The following is a 14,263-nucleotide window of genomic DNA, read 5'->3' as shown; positions in this document are numbered from 1 at the left end:
GCAGTGGGAACCCAAAGTTACATTAGACATGCACGTTTAACATAGTGACTTGTTCATGTATTGTTGTACTTTTTTTAAGAACCTAAAAAAAGGAATGACCACAAATACGTCAGATACACGGAGCATTATACATAGACATAAATATTCCATTTCTATTACTACTTCTGCTAGAAATAGAATAATAACAGTTCAAAGAAAGTGAACGGAGTTATTAATATAAAGTTTGCCCACTCATTTTGGATCACAATCATAAAATTTTCAAGCATTTCCGTGCATTGGTTAAACGCATAAGTTCTAAAAACGATATGATATAATGCCAACAAATGGGCAAAGACATAATTTTTGGCTTATAGCCAAATTCTACACACATCTATTAGCGGATACTTTGTCAAGTTTAGTAATGTCTTGAACAAATTATGCAACTGTTCATAATGCTGCAATAAATTTATATATTTACACAAAAATATATGGCTCCAGTAATGGTTTTAGCTCTGCTAGTAGATTTCTACTACACCCTATTTATTTTTTCTGTAATTTACAGACCAGTGACATATAATATTTTAGTTTAGGATAGTTTATAAAAGATTTGTACTATAGTCGAAAATGTTATCCTTAAATTATCTTATCAAACATCTTGTTCGAGTTAGATTGTAAGAAAAATGTCAGTATTTGTTTTAACATGAGGTAACAATATATTTTGTGAGACTGTATTCGAATAGCATGACATGATAAAGATCTGTGCTAATATTATTACACAAACACATAAAATTCACTGTTGTCACAAGAATTGTAAATATTTTTTTTCAAACCCATCATAATAAAAGACATTGTGATAAGCAAACCTCTTCGCGGAGATTCAATTTCGTTTAGCAATAAAATTTTGCAAATCCATGTCTAGGTAATTATTTTAAAGGGCACTATTTGTACCTAGTACTTACTTACTGTATTTTACTGGATCTTTATCTTAGAAAAGGACCTATGTCAATTCAATACAATTACTATTTTTATAGCTTAATTCATCATATCAAAGTCCTTATCCCACTCTATGTGGGCCAGGTTTTCGTTCAGTTTGATCAAGTACATTTAAATCATGATTTCAGTCGTCGCTCCCTTATTAACCTTTTTACCTTCCGTCCATTTGGGCTCTACCTTTGTACCCCTCAACATTCGTATTTTAATTTCTCCTTGTCACATACAATTCGTACTAGGATTCTACTGCAATAGGATTAACATTAGGCATCTGAAACACACACTCATCAGATGAAACGCGATGAGGTTAATAAATAAACAAGTGGGGAAGTGGGAATCTTTTACCAATTTTTACAGACAAACTCATGAGGAGCGGCTAGTGCGTATTCAGTTTACGTTAGCCGTCAGAGCAATCATTCATCGCGTTTTTTATTTTAAATCTCGTCTGCTATTTTTGGCATATCTCACGGTATTTTTCTCACGCAAAATAAGCATATTTTTGATTTTTTTTACTCGTCCACGATTTGTTTATTCTTCGGCATTTAGCTGTCTTTCTTTAAAAAGAATTGGATTAAATACGCGGACTCGATTTGTGGAACGGTATTAATTTTACGTTGAAAGAAGGGTAATATTTTTCGCAGGCGCGTTAATATAATATAATATACGTAGTTGTGTGGGTTTGTCAGCACTTGTATGTCCATTTACATGTATAGTATTTTGCCTGTAGCCTATGAAACCAAAGAATAAACTAACCTTGATTAAAATATCACCTTTTTAAGAAGCCCTTACGATCCACTTCTAAGATACATACCTCTGTATATTATGTCGCTCTTGATATTTATGTCGTATGTATTAAGTCGTACTTACATACATTGCAGCAAGTTACATAACAAAAGAAACAATGTATTTACTGAAATGTTCGAAAATAAAATGGATATATAGAATTAAATTTCATTTCTGCGCACGATCACCAATATGCAACATCATCACATCGAAGTAACGCAATAGAGTTTGCATCTTTTGATCATAAAAGACATGGTCTGGTCACAAGTTTATTCATTATTATTATCATAAATATAAGATGTAAAAGATGGACTATTTTTTCCTGGCCGATTTAATATTCTCATAGCGCAAGCGATGACGTCTGCGGTGACCTGATTCTATTTTGTTTTATTCACTAAGATGCCCGCCCTCAGTATGCTTTAGTAACATGAATTATGTACCCATCTTTGAAGAATTTATAAAGATAATAGCGCCTCACATCATAGTACGATGATCATTGGTTCGTTCAACTAGGAGTTTATGCTAGTTACTTACTTTCATAGTACTAAAATACAATAAACGCGACTACTCGTCGAGGACACACTAAATCATTTACAATTTAAAAGCGCCTGCGTGAACTTTATAATGATGTTTAAATGTGTTTTACTATGATGGTATTCACAGGCGCTAATAAAAATACTAATTTCGATGATACTTAAAATGTTCACTTATGTAACTTAATCATAAATATTTATCATTTAAAAAACAAACTCAGAAAGCATGGCCTTAGGGGATGTAGTAGTAGATGATGTGACGCATTTGTGACTATAGTTTATTATAGTTTAGAACTACGCCAGGCCGCATAATCGTAACCAATATTTTTTTTTAAATCCTACTAATCTAAAGTTAAGGAAATAACGTTACTTGCTTTCTTGTTCTTTCGGACTCGAAACACATCACATTAGTCTTCAATAGTAATAGGCCGCAGTGGCAATCTTACAGACGGCATTATGACCTTAATTTACTGCACTGTACAATAAGATATTGAAAATCTAATTAAGAGTTTTGTAACATGCTTAAATGGAAACGAGCTGAATTTAAGTGATGTGTAACAACTTAGATACCAAAGCTATGGACCGCAAGTCATTTAAAGTATTTTACCAAAAGATTTAAGATAAATTGTTTATAAATAATTGATAAGTTGCCTTTGTGTGTTTGTTTTTGCAACATGTTTTTTGTTACAATGCAATTTAAATATTATTCAGCGATTTAAGAAGAATTTGAAAACGTTTAGTTGACTTTTGCTGTAACAGTTTGGAACCTCTGGCTTAGACAATTGGAATTAAATAATTGAGTAATAGCATAATTTGTAGGGCGTGCAATTAGCACATTCAATTGATTACTTTTAGAGCTGTGTCTTCTTCAACTAGTCATTATCAAGCTGATATCGCTGCCAGACAAATAACCAGGTAAGCGAGATTTCAAACATCGCTATTTCCTTCTTAATACAACATCCTTTATAGCAATATATTCGTAATCGCGACCAAAACTGTAGGTCGGATGTAAAGACTATCGTTTTTACGACTAAATATATCCGTCCCTTCGATGTGGTTACATACAGTCTGATGATGATGTCGTTATATCCGGTTCACTGCAGGCAATGAAATTTTTAAACTTCAGTTCAACTTTACACTCAATTGGCATGCCTTTTACTTTGTCGCCTAGAAATAAATACTTTATGGTATTTTTTTTTATTCGATAAAACCATTTGTGTATGTTTAATATCTAGCTATAACCTTTGTTTTTTCAGTTATGGATCCAGCCTTAGCATTTGAGCAATCGATAATTTCTAGAAACCAATTTTTGTTCGAAAATGTACATCGTGACAAATCCACGATACAACGGTTCTATGGTGGTCGAGTTATTTTTATTACGGGAGGATCTGGTTTTATGGGCAAATTGCTTATAGAAAAATTATTCAGGTTAGTAAGTATTGTTATATAACATATTATCTATAGTTAGTTCAGAAATTAAAAAAAAGATATTAATCGTATTATTTATTAATGAAATACTCAAGAAGAAACGGTATTATGAGCACCCGAAACAGTATGAAAGTATGAATGTGGAAGAAGCGATAAAGGTATTCTGGAATCGAACGAAATATAAGTCCGGGGTGTGCCTACCTCTGGCTTACGTTGTATTACTCCTCTAAGTTGTGTTGTTGTTGTTTGTCTATTATTAATATCCAGTTTATGATTTCAGAACATGTGAAATCAAAAAAATGTATGTAATGGTGCGACCAAAGAAACAATCAATGCCATGTGAAAGACTTGCAAAGACAGTCGAAGATCCTGTAAGAACTTACAACTTATAACAGTTTGGTCATGCTATTTTGACAGTAAGTGTACAATTTATGTTTTTACAGGTGTTCGACGGTTTGAAAAAAATGCAACCGAATTTCATTCATAAAATAGAAGCAATAGAAGGGGATATTGCTGATATACGTTTAGGTATTAGCGAGAACAACTGGAATAGATTGATCGAAGAAGTAGATCTAATATTCCATATGGCAGCCGTAGTCAAATTTGATGCACCGTTGAAGTCGACTGTACTGTCGAATGTACGTGGGACACGGGAAGCGATTCGTTTGGGAAAATGTTGCAAATTGCTACGTAGTTTTGTATATGTTTCGACAGCTTATAGTCACGCAACTCGAAGTCGTATTGGAACTGAGATATCGGAAGATTTTCACCAGAGTCCAGCCTCTCCTGATGCACTTATTCAACTTGTTGAAACTCTCGACGAAGACAAGCTCAAAGAAGTGACACCCGCGTAAGTTTTTATTTTAGATATGATTAGATACGATTAAGTAACAATTTTGTTTTAAACAAGTAATAATAGTGATTTGTTAATGTTCACAGTTTAATCAAGGATTGGCCTAATACTTACTCATTTTCAAAAGCTGTCGCTGAAGAAATGATACGTATTACGGCTGGAGACTTGCCGATTTGCGTCGTAAAACCAGCTATTGGTAATGATGTATCTTTTTTGCTACAATATAGTTAATTTATATTTTCAATAGATAACTGATATGATATTTTCAGTTATTCCTACTAACCGTGAGCCAGTCCCAGGCTGGATTGACATGAATTGTGTCTTTGGTCCAAGTGGAGTAAGTAATTTTTATACAAAGGTACAAATTAGTTTCATCGTCATTTGAAAAGTTCTATTTTTTGTTATCTGATTTAAGCACTGAATGATGGTGACATATATTTCAAATAGCCTTATCTATTGCCTTGGATTACTAGACGAGATAGTTCCTTTTTAGTTAGATTACTAGCTTAACTTTAACTTTGTCTTCTCACCAGCTACTTATTGGAATGGGGTTAGGTCTACTGCACGTATTCTTCGCGGATGTTAACATTAGAGTTAATATTGTGCCGGGTGACATTGCCACCAATGCGGTAATCGCAACGGGATGGGAGACGGCAAGGCGGTTTTCTGCCGGCGACAAGGAGATCAAAGTGTACGCGGTCAGCAACGTAAGAAATCCGGTAAAATGGGGTAAGATATAGAAGTTTACGTTGGTAGGTAACATATGTTTTATAATCTTATTTTGATTGATGATGATGAATGTTTAATAGATGTTTCACGTGAGTCATAGATATTTTATTGATGGGTATTGATAATTATATTTCAGGTACAATTGGAGACTTTTTCCGCGGCGAAGCTAAAAAATTTATGTCTCCATTAGTCACTTACTATCCGTGGGGCGTCGAGACTAAGTCGAAATTCATGTTCTTTATTTATTCCTGGCTCTTCCACTTCATACCGGCTTATGTTATTGACTTCATTTGTATGTTGATTGGAAAACCAAGAAGGTAGTTATCAAAAGTCTATTTTTAAATCCTTCAATTGTGCATTTCATTTATTTACTTTGTTAATCTTCTTCTCAGATTCGTAAAGCTCTATGAAAAAGTTTACAAAATGTCAGCAGTCTTCAGTTATTTTAACTGCAATGAATGGACGTTTAATGATAATAACCTACGGGATTTACATTTAGCAATGAATGAAGATGATAAAGAGATTTTCAATATTGATTTATCTGATATCGATTGGTTTGATCAAATGAACATTTGGATAATTGGCCTTCGTAAATATATTGTCAAGGACGGTCTCACTGGAACAGACTACGCCTTAAAGAAATATTTCTTACTGAGATTGGGCCACTACATTTTGACAATTCTTTGTCTATACTCTTTATGGAAAACTTCGGCTTATGTATTTTATTCCTTGAGTTCATTTTTTTAGAACTAAATTTTTATTATGTGAATTTTGATATGATTTTGTTACTTTTTATAATAAAAATAACGTAACATTGTTAAAAATTGTTTTTCGTATTTTCCACAGCCCTATAAAACATGACGGTTAAGTTTTCGACTTTAGTTATGCAGTTATCTCATATACCTTATTGCATCCACGTTCAAATAAATTTTTTGAAATAACACTTATGTCAAAAAATAATAACGAAACAGGTGTTGATTTGAACTTTGCTTTTGTTTTTTCAAAGGCAAAACCAGTAAACTAACAAATTAATTATTTTCAGAACTAAAATATCTTTCTGCTTTGTTCCTCGATCGATTTCAAATCATATTTTTTTTTAATATAACTTGTCATTTGATATCTTACTACATAATATTATAAATGCGAAAGTTTAGATAGATGGATGTATACATGTGTGTTAAAAGGCATCACCGGAACAGCTACATAGGCTACTTACTAACTTTGTTTTATTCTGTTAGGACGAAGTCGCGAGCAACAACTAGTATAATGTAAATTGTAAAATTAGTTATTTACTTTTAAATAAAGTTATAAAAATGAATCATCTAATAAAATGAGATAATATTTACCGTCCTTCAAATAACCATATAAATGCACAATAGATCGTAAAGCTTCTGGTGTTGGAAATTTGTTTTAATGGCAAATAGCTGATAAATACATGTCAAACTGTAATAATATTTATGACTTATGACAACTTTTTTAGACTGTAAAAAAAGGCGTCAAAGGATTAAACTTTCGTGTAACACTGACTTAACATTATTTAAATTTCGAATTGTATAATGGTACTTTAAAAAGTGCTTCGTAATTATGTGCATTGTGGACTAAATGTGAAAAGAGGTCGTAATTGTTTAATTGTTTTTAAAAGTTATTTTATACTGTAGCCGTATATTTTAATGAATTACTATGCACTTGGAATATTGTCTTCGGTAATATATTCACTTTCATATATCCTTCACATAATTTATTTCTACGTGTTAACTAGCATTGTCGGGGGGAAGACATTCAGATTTTGAGAACCGCTTAATAAAAAAAAAATGGATAAAGAGATAAGCATTTAGTATAATTTGAGTCACAAAGCGAGTACACAAGTTAACAAGTTTAGAAATTATCGTCCGTTTTAATTTGACAGAGGGGAAGTGCGCACTTGACAGGACTTGTCACCTAAATGTGAAAGTATATGCAATCTTAATATATATAAATCTCGTGTCACAATGTTTGTCCTCAATGGACTCCTAAACCACTTAACCGATTATAATAAAATTTGCACACCATTTGCAGTTCGATCCAACTTGAGAGATAGGATAGTTTAAATCTCAAATTATAGTCGCAATTTTAATTTATTGCTAATTATTTGTCTGTATATTTTGACAATTATCTGTTAACTCCAAATGATTCTAACAAATGTCGATACCTTTCGACTGGGTTGAGTAAGTAATCAATAGATGGCGCTGCTATGGTAAATCTACGAACGTGTCATATAAGCTTATTAACTGCGCGCGGACGGAGTCGCGGGCGACAGCTAGTATGCATTATATGATCATAATTATATAAATAAAACACTTATCCCTCACAATATGTATTTAAGGTTATTTTAGTCAATATCAAGAATAATTTCAAGGTTGGTTTCGGAAGTTAATAATTTTGCAATGGAAAATTTTCGCATGAATTTAAATCTTTCGATGGTCAATGAACTTTTATTTCACGTAGTACGTACGTTTAGGAAAGAGTGACATCCTTTTTTTGCACGTCCTCTCCTCTGGCAATAAAGGTAGACAACTCATCTGCTACATTCTAACTTATGGCAGTGGCAGTGGTCATTTCGCTGTTTGAGCGAAATCACCTGACCGATTGCTCGCCTAACACCTTTTACAAAAAAAGAAAAAACAAGATTTTTTAGGTCCTTCTTTTCCCATATCCGTAAAAACTCAAATGGTGAGCTTTGACTTCCTTTACAGCTATAAGCATCATCATAAGCACATGTTTTCACAGAGATTTTTTTGCGATGGTAGCGCATTGAAAACAACACCATGTAGCATGCGACACGTTACATTGTTTAAACTAAAATCACGAAGGTATGCCTTCAACCTTATAAAATACTAAATGACGAAAACTCAAGTCATCTTGTTTGAATATCGTCAAATGATGATTTTTCAAATGATCACAGCAAAAAATTAATATTAATTTATATTTTGCGAATACTAACTTAAGTTAAGTTGAAATACACTGAATTGTTTATTATGTTTTATCGAATGTTTTATTTATATTTTGCAATGTAATTAAATATATTGGAATGTCAATTTTTAAATTATTATTACTATATTATTTTTGCATCAGTCGTTGTTCATGTTCAAGTGAAGTACAATGACCCTGTAAAATTTTTTCATATAATTCGACTACAGTTATATTAATAAATATTGTTGTCTCCGTTTTGTGAAAGAGAATGAAAGGGACGACAATAGGCATTAATACAAGTCGCTGTGGAGTATAATAGCAAATGTTTATTTTTTAATAACACACTTCACACTTCACGGAATGAATTATTTCATACATTTCATTTATTTTAACACGTTCAGTGTTCTCCGAGTGAAAATCGTACTGGTATTGAACGTGTTAAATGTCTGAGAAATTGGTAGCTTAGTTACATTTGGCATCAAAAACAAATAGATGTTGGCTTTTCTACCTTATTTAGACACACGCTCGAGTTTTTTGTTCGTTGTAGTGAACCATAACTGTCAATAATAATATTTTTTAATGAAAAAAAATAAAAAAAAATGATTTTTAACTTTACTAAAAACATCCAAGAGAAGGTATTTTATAAGTATATACAAAAGGTCTGCGTCGATTAAAGGAAGACAACGCATCTGCAATTGTGGATATCTATGGGAATCGGTCGCTTCGCTATTTACGCGAATTCAGGTGGCCGCTTGCTTATTTACCACCTTTTAATATCAAAAAAGATACAAAAAAATATCTGCATACGTACTGTTTGAGATGAGAATGTAAACACGTAAATACCAAAAACAGTGGTAATTTAGTTTTTTTCTCTCATTAACCGTCGCGTCGGAACGAATAGGACATTCAACTAATGTTTGATGACGTTCAAATGTACATTAGATCAATGTCACATAACGTGAAATCCCACTGCCGTGACTTGATGATGTCTTTATTTTTTTTAAATAATGTAAGGGATGACAATATATATTGATTGTGTGAAAGAGGATATGCGTAAGAAGGGGATAAATTCACACATGACGATATATGGAGGAGTAGTACATACTGTGCCGACCCTCCATAGGGATAAGGACAGGTTGATGATGACGATGATGATGATGATGATGACAATATGTATTAATACAAGTGTCACGGCAATAAAAACATACTTTAAGGGATGTTTTTAAGAATAGATAGATACATAGATAAGCCTTTATTCACTAACCAGAACATTTTTTTTTACTTAAACAAATTATTATCTTACATGAACATAAAAAAAATAAAACAATTATAAGTATATAACAATGCTTCCAGTTTCTTTGTCAGGTTGTCCTTCGACATAGGCCTCCCCTAGATTCCTCCACACTTCCTCCACTTGAATCAAGAACAGCATATTATTCAACATGAAAATACCCATTGCGATATTTTTTAACACCATAGAGCGTCGGTGGCGCACTTGTTTAACGTTTGTTTGCTCTACACAAACATTTAAACGTCCAGGTTTAATCCCACATTCAGGTTTAATAACACACCATGTACTACGTGTTTTAAGATTTTCGTATTTCATTTGTACGTTTATCTGCCGAAGAAATGTGCAACCTGCACATATCAGCAGTGAAATTCTAAGGTTTGTATGAATGTCCTTTGGTAGGGACATATAGAAGCTGATTACTACTACAATTCTGTTTAAAACTATATTCTATTTATAGCTTAAATTGCATGTTAAACCCTGTAAAACAATGTGATTGACATTGGTAATTTTTTAAAGTCAAAGGAAACGTTTGTTTGTGTTACACAAAAACAAACATATTTTTTTTAAAGAAGGTGAATTGAGGCCAATTTACATAAGATATTTGAACTGGCAATTGCACTGTGAAGGACATAAATATGTACAGAGAAGTAATTAAAAACAGAAGACTTGGGAATAATAACTAATCTACTTGTCAAATTTTGATAAAATTTTATTTGGGTGTTCCGAGACCGCCGGAAAAAAAAAATATTTTATAAAAGTTTGTTTGCAATCTTTTTAATGTTTTTTGACTAGTTACATTTAAAATAACATTAAAATATTCATATGACAAAAAACTTGAAAGGTCTTTTGTGAGGTTGCACTACCAAAACGATGGTCCCAATTGATTTAATCCGTTTCCGATGTGTATTTAATATTTATAATTATTTAAATCTCGATTCACTATTTTGAAATCTATATATATAAAAGAAAGTCGTGTTAGTTACACTATTTATAACTCAAGAACGACTGAATCGATTTGACTGAAAATTGGTGGGCAGGTAGCTTAGAACCAGGAAACGGACATAGGATAATTTTTACCCCCTTTTCTATTTTTTATTCCGCGCGGACGGAGTCGCGGGTAAAAGCTAGTATACGATAAAGATTTTGTTTTAATGTAATAGAATTTTTACAGCAGTAAGTTGCGATCAAGATTTTTATTTAATCATATTCTCGTATTATATTTAATTATTAAAATGTATTTAAAGAGTGTTGAATGAAATAAATGTTTATTAATATTGTTTCATATGCTGTGTTTTAAAATTAACTTTATAAACACTAATTAAATATTTATTTTAAGAGCGAAATGTAAAAAATAGAAACTTTAGATTTCGGTTGTTTCATTTCTTTTGCATGTGCTTTTTTAATTAATTTAACATTGTTAAAGTTGCATTACATTAGTTAGCTTTACATTACAGACAAACAATTATTTTTGTCGGAGCCATCGACTTCAAAACATCGTATTTAATAGTTCCAAAACTTAAGTTCTTTTTTAATAAGTTTTAATAAGTCGCCCACGACTCCGTTTGCGCGAAATTAAAAAAAAAAAACTATTTAGTAGTCTATGTGTTCTTCCAGACATTTATAATATTAGTAAGATTTAAGAACATGGGTAACCGACATTCGCTCTACAATCTCTTTGAAAAGATATGTTTATCATTTTGTTTGTGTAATTCTGCAAAAGTTTTAAATTCGTGGTAGTTAACGTACTATAAATTATGAATAATAATTAGTAAGAGATAATTGGGTTATGTTTAATATTTTTTTTTTTGTTGAGCATCCAATAACTCTTTTAACTGATCTGATATTTTTGAAATGGTTGTGTTTAAATTGATTAAATGTTTATTGTTTTTTTTTTTTCATTCATTCATATACACAGTGTATTTTCCAGCCATAAACAACTAGCGCTTTTTGACCTATATTAATTTCGGATTAAATTGTCCAATGCCTTTTTGTAATTGAACTAGGTTAAATGTCGCTTAAAATTAAACTTTAGTTTACAACAGTTTTTTCCGTTGTCTATTGTATTTAAATATTATTATAATTTTAGTTACTTTTATATGTAATGAAAATAAACTTCGAGAAACAATACAAATTTATACGACTGCGTCCATTTTTTCGGTATCAATTTAAACCGATTTGAAAGTGTAATGACCTAGCGTTTGCTAAAAAATATTCATGTGTTTGTATTTCTTCCTTTCCTGTATATAATAGACTAGTTGTCGCCCGTGATTCTGTCTGTGCGGCATTAAAAAAAACTTTATAAGTAGCCTATGTGTTCTTCCAGAATATGTTCTACAACTGTACCAAATTTCGACAAGATCTATGCAGCCATTCTGGAGATATCTTCAAACAAACATTCATCCATCCATTCATTTATCCATCTAAACATTTGCATTTGTAATATTAGTAAGATTGCTCATTTATAAATTTAACTAATCTATACATATTAATAAAATTGGAGTGTCTGTAAAAAAGTCAAAAATGCAATTGCATATCGACGGTGCCTACGTAAACTTAAGTAACTGCAAAATGCACATTTTACAGGAGAGCGCAGTAAACAATTGAACATGTGTATCTAGACTAGTTAGTTATATTTATCACACTCAATATTATCGCATTCGCTTTCTTTATACTTTAAGATACTTATCTTAAAGTAAACTTAAGTAAGTCAAAAAAATTGAAAAACTCCTTAAAATGAACATTGAATATTACGAATATTCATTGTATTGGTTATGGTATGGTCGAATGGTATTTTTAAACAGGTTTCGCATAATCCAGATATAAGGAAATGATCATAAATTTTACAAAAAGAGTTTCCGCGTTTCGTCCATTGTGTCCCGTAGTACGAATTTTTGTCTTCTAGTCCCGAACCCTACTACATCCACTAGAATCTAGTGCATTTGCGGTGAAGGCAATGTTTAGAGGAATATCCGTTTTCTGTACATCCTCTCTTCTGTCTATTAGTAGGTAACGTGAAGTAGGTACTTGTCTGAATAGAGAATAATTTAAATGACGTATGATAGAGCAAATTACGCCAACGTCAATAACATACGTCAGAAATAGACTTATTAATAAGCATTTTGTTCAAATTATTATTATTATTCGAGGTCGAAACACAAAAGAGTGGTGTAGGCAAAACACAAGAAGCGCAACGGCCATCCGACCACGTTGGCTTGCGTTCTTAACATCAGTCGATATTCGGAACCCAAACTGATTGGACGTGGTGACAGTTGCGAAACAAGTGAATCATAAGTTACTTTGGTCTTGAATGCTGTTTTAAATTTCGAAAAAAAAAAATCCAAGTAAGTTTTTCGTTGTGCCTAGTTAATTTTAAAATTACAATTTTTTTTATTATTTGATCCACCATTATTGTAAATCTGAAAAAATTAATTATTTATTGTAAAATAAATTAAATATAATCCTAATTGATAAAAAAGCTACTCAAATAAATTATAACGATTCTTATCGTAAAATGTTAAATCTATTGATGTAAAAGTTAAAATCTTAATATGTATTAATAATAATTTTTAGTAGTTAAAAAACTTTACAAAAGTTTCTAACAATTAATCATATCTTTTTTAATTAAAAAGATTTAAAAGTTTCTAATAATATAAATGCGTATGTTTGGATGTATGTTAATACGATCTCCATAACGGCAGAACGGAAGAACTCATAGGCTGCTGATTAAGTTTTTTTCAAATTCCGGGCGGACGTAGTCGTGGTCGAAAGATAGTTAAATCTATTTCTTAATTTATTCAGAGAGTATAATTTTTATGTTAGTGTGAGATTCTACTATCAAATACCTGTATAAAAATATGTCGTTAACTCTTTCATCCACAATGAAGAAAACAAAGATAACCGTATGTTTTTCTTCAAATGTTTCGTCAATGTATTCTAGACAAACTTACTATCTTGCTAATATTTTTAATGTGAAAGTTTAGATGTATAGATGGATGGATGCTTGTTAAAAGGTGTCTAGAACGACTTAACGGATTTTGATGAAATTTATCATAGATCTAGAACATAGTTTGGAAGAACATATATGTTTCCAATAAAGCTTTAAAAATCCGCGCGGACGGAGTCGCGGGCAAAAGCTACTATTTTAATAATACGCGAATGGTACATGGATTAGTACTAGTCAGGTTACGAAAGGAATTTTGATTGACGTGTCACATAAATATATATGTTATTGAGATTTATCATTAAATAATATACATACGTTGTTATTATATCTTCAAAAATTTATGAAATTTAATTTATTATGAACTACAAAAAAGCTCATAAACATTAGGGCAGGTCAAATCGTGATCCCGTTTAGTTTATAAACTGACAGTATATCCTAGTCAGATTGTAAACTGACCAAGTTATCTATCAATCGGTGACAGGTATAATTAATATTATCAACGCAGTATAGAACAAGCATACAGAGGCGCTGACGCGTCCTCGACGTCCATCATCCGTGTACGTAATTGTAACGCTTGTGCAACACGGAGAGGAAAGTTGGCTTGGAGTGTGTACAAAGGACAAGAAGTTTCTTACATTAGCCGGCTCAAATAAGGCTTAATTTTATTTCAAAAAATAATTATTCTTCTTTTATGTATTTTCCAATTTTTCACAAACACACCCGTAATCACTTTTCCCAATTCTTCATTATAGTTCAAATCCCAATTTATTCATCGTACACTCCGA

General features: G+C 31.7%; 1 protein-coding gene across 1 annotated transcript; it reads left to right on the top strand.

Moving 5' to 3' along the window:
• The first annotated feature begins 3,108 nt into the window (after positions 1-3,108).
• On the top strand, positions 3,109-6,057 carry LOC106721286 (fatty acyl-CoA reductase wat). Its single transcript, XM_014516198.2, has 9 exons — positions 3,109-3,200; positions 3,542-3,713; positions 3,994-4,084; positions 4,157-4,563; positions 4,653-4,762; positions 4,836-4,903; positions 5,100-5,295; positions 5,432-5,612; positions 5,688-6,057. The coding sequence occupies exons 2-9, from the start codon at positions 3,544-3,546 to the stop codon at positions 6,040-6,042; spliced, it is 1,578 nt and encodes a 525-aa protein (XP_014371684.2). The 5' UTR covers positions 3,109-3,200; positions 3,542-3,543; the 3' UTR covers positions 6,043-6,057.
• Positions 6,058-14,263: the final 8,206 nt, after the last annotated feature.

Source organism: Papilio machaon, chromosome 19, assembly GCF_912999745.1.
Source record: "Papilio machaon chromosome 19, ilPapMach1.1, whole genome shotgun sequence".
NCBI lineage: Eukaryota > Metazoa > Arthropoda > Insecta > Lepidoptera > Papilionidae > Papilio > Papilio machaon.
Note: the sequence above shows the minus strand (reverse complement) of the source record. Positions and strands in the feature narration are given on the sequence as shown.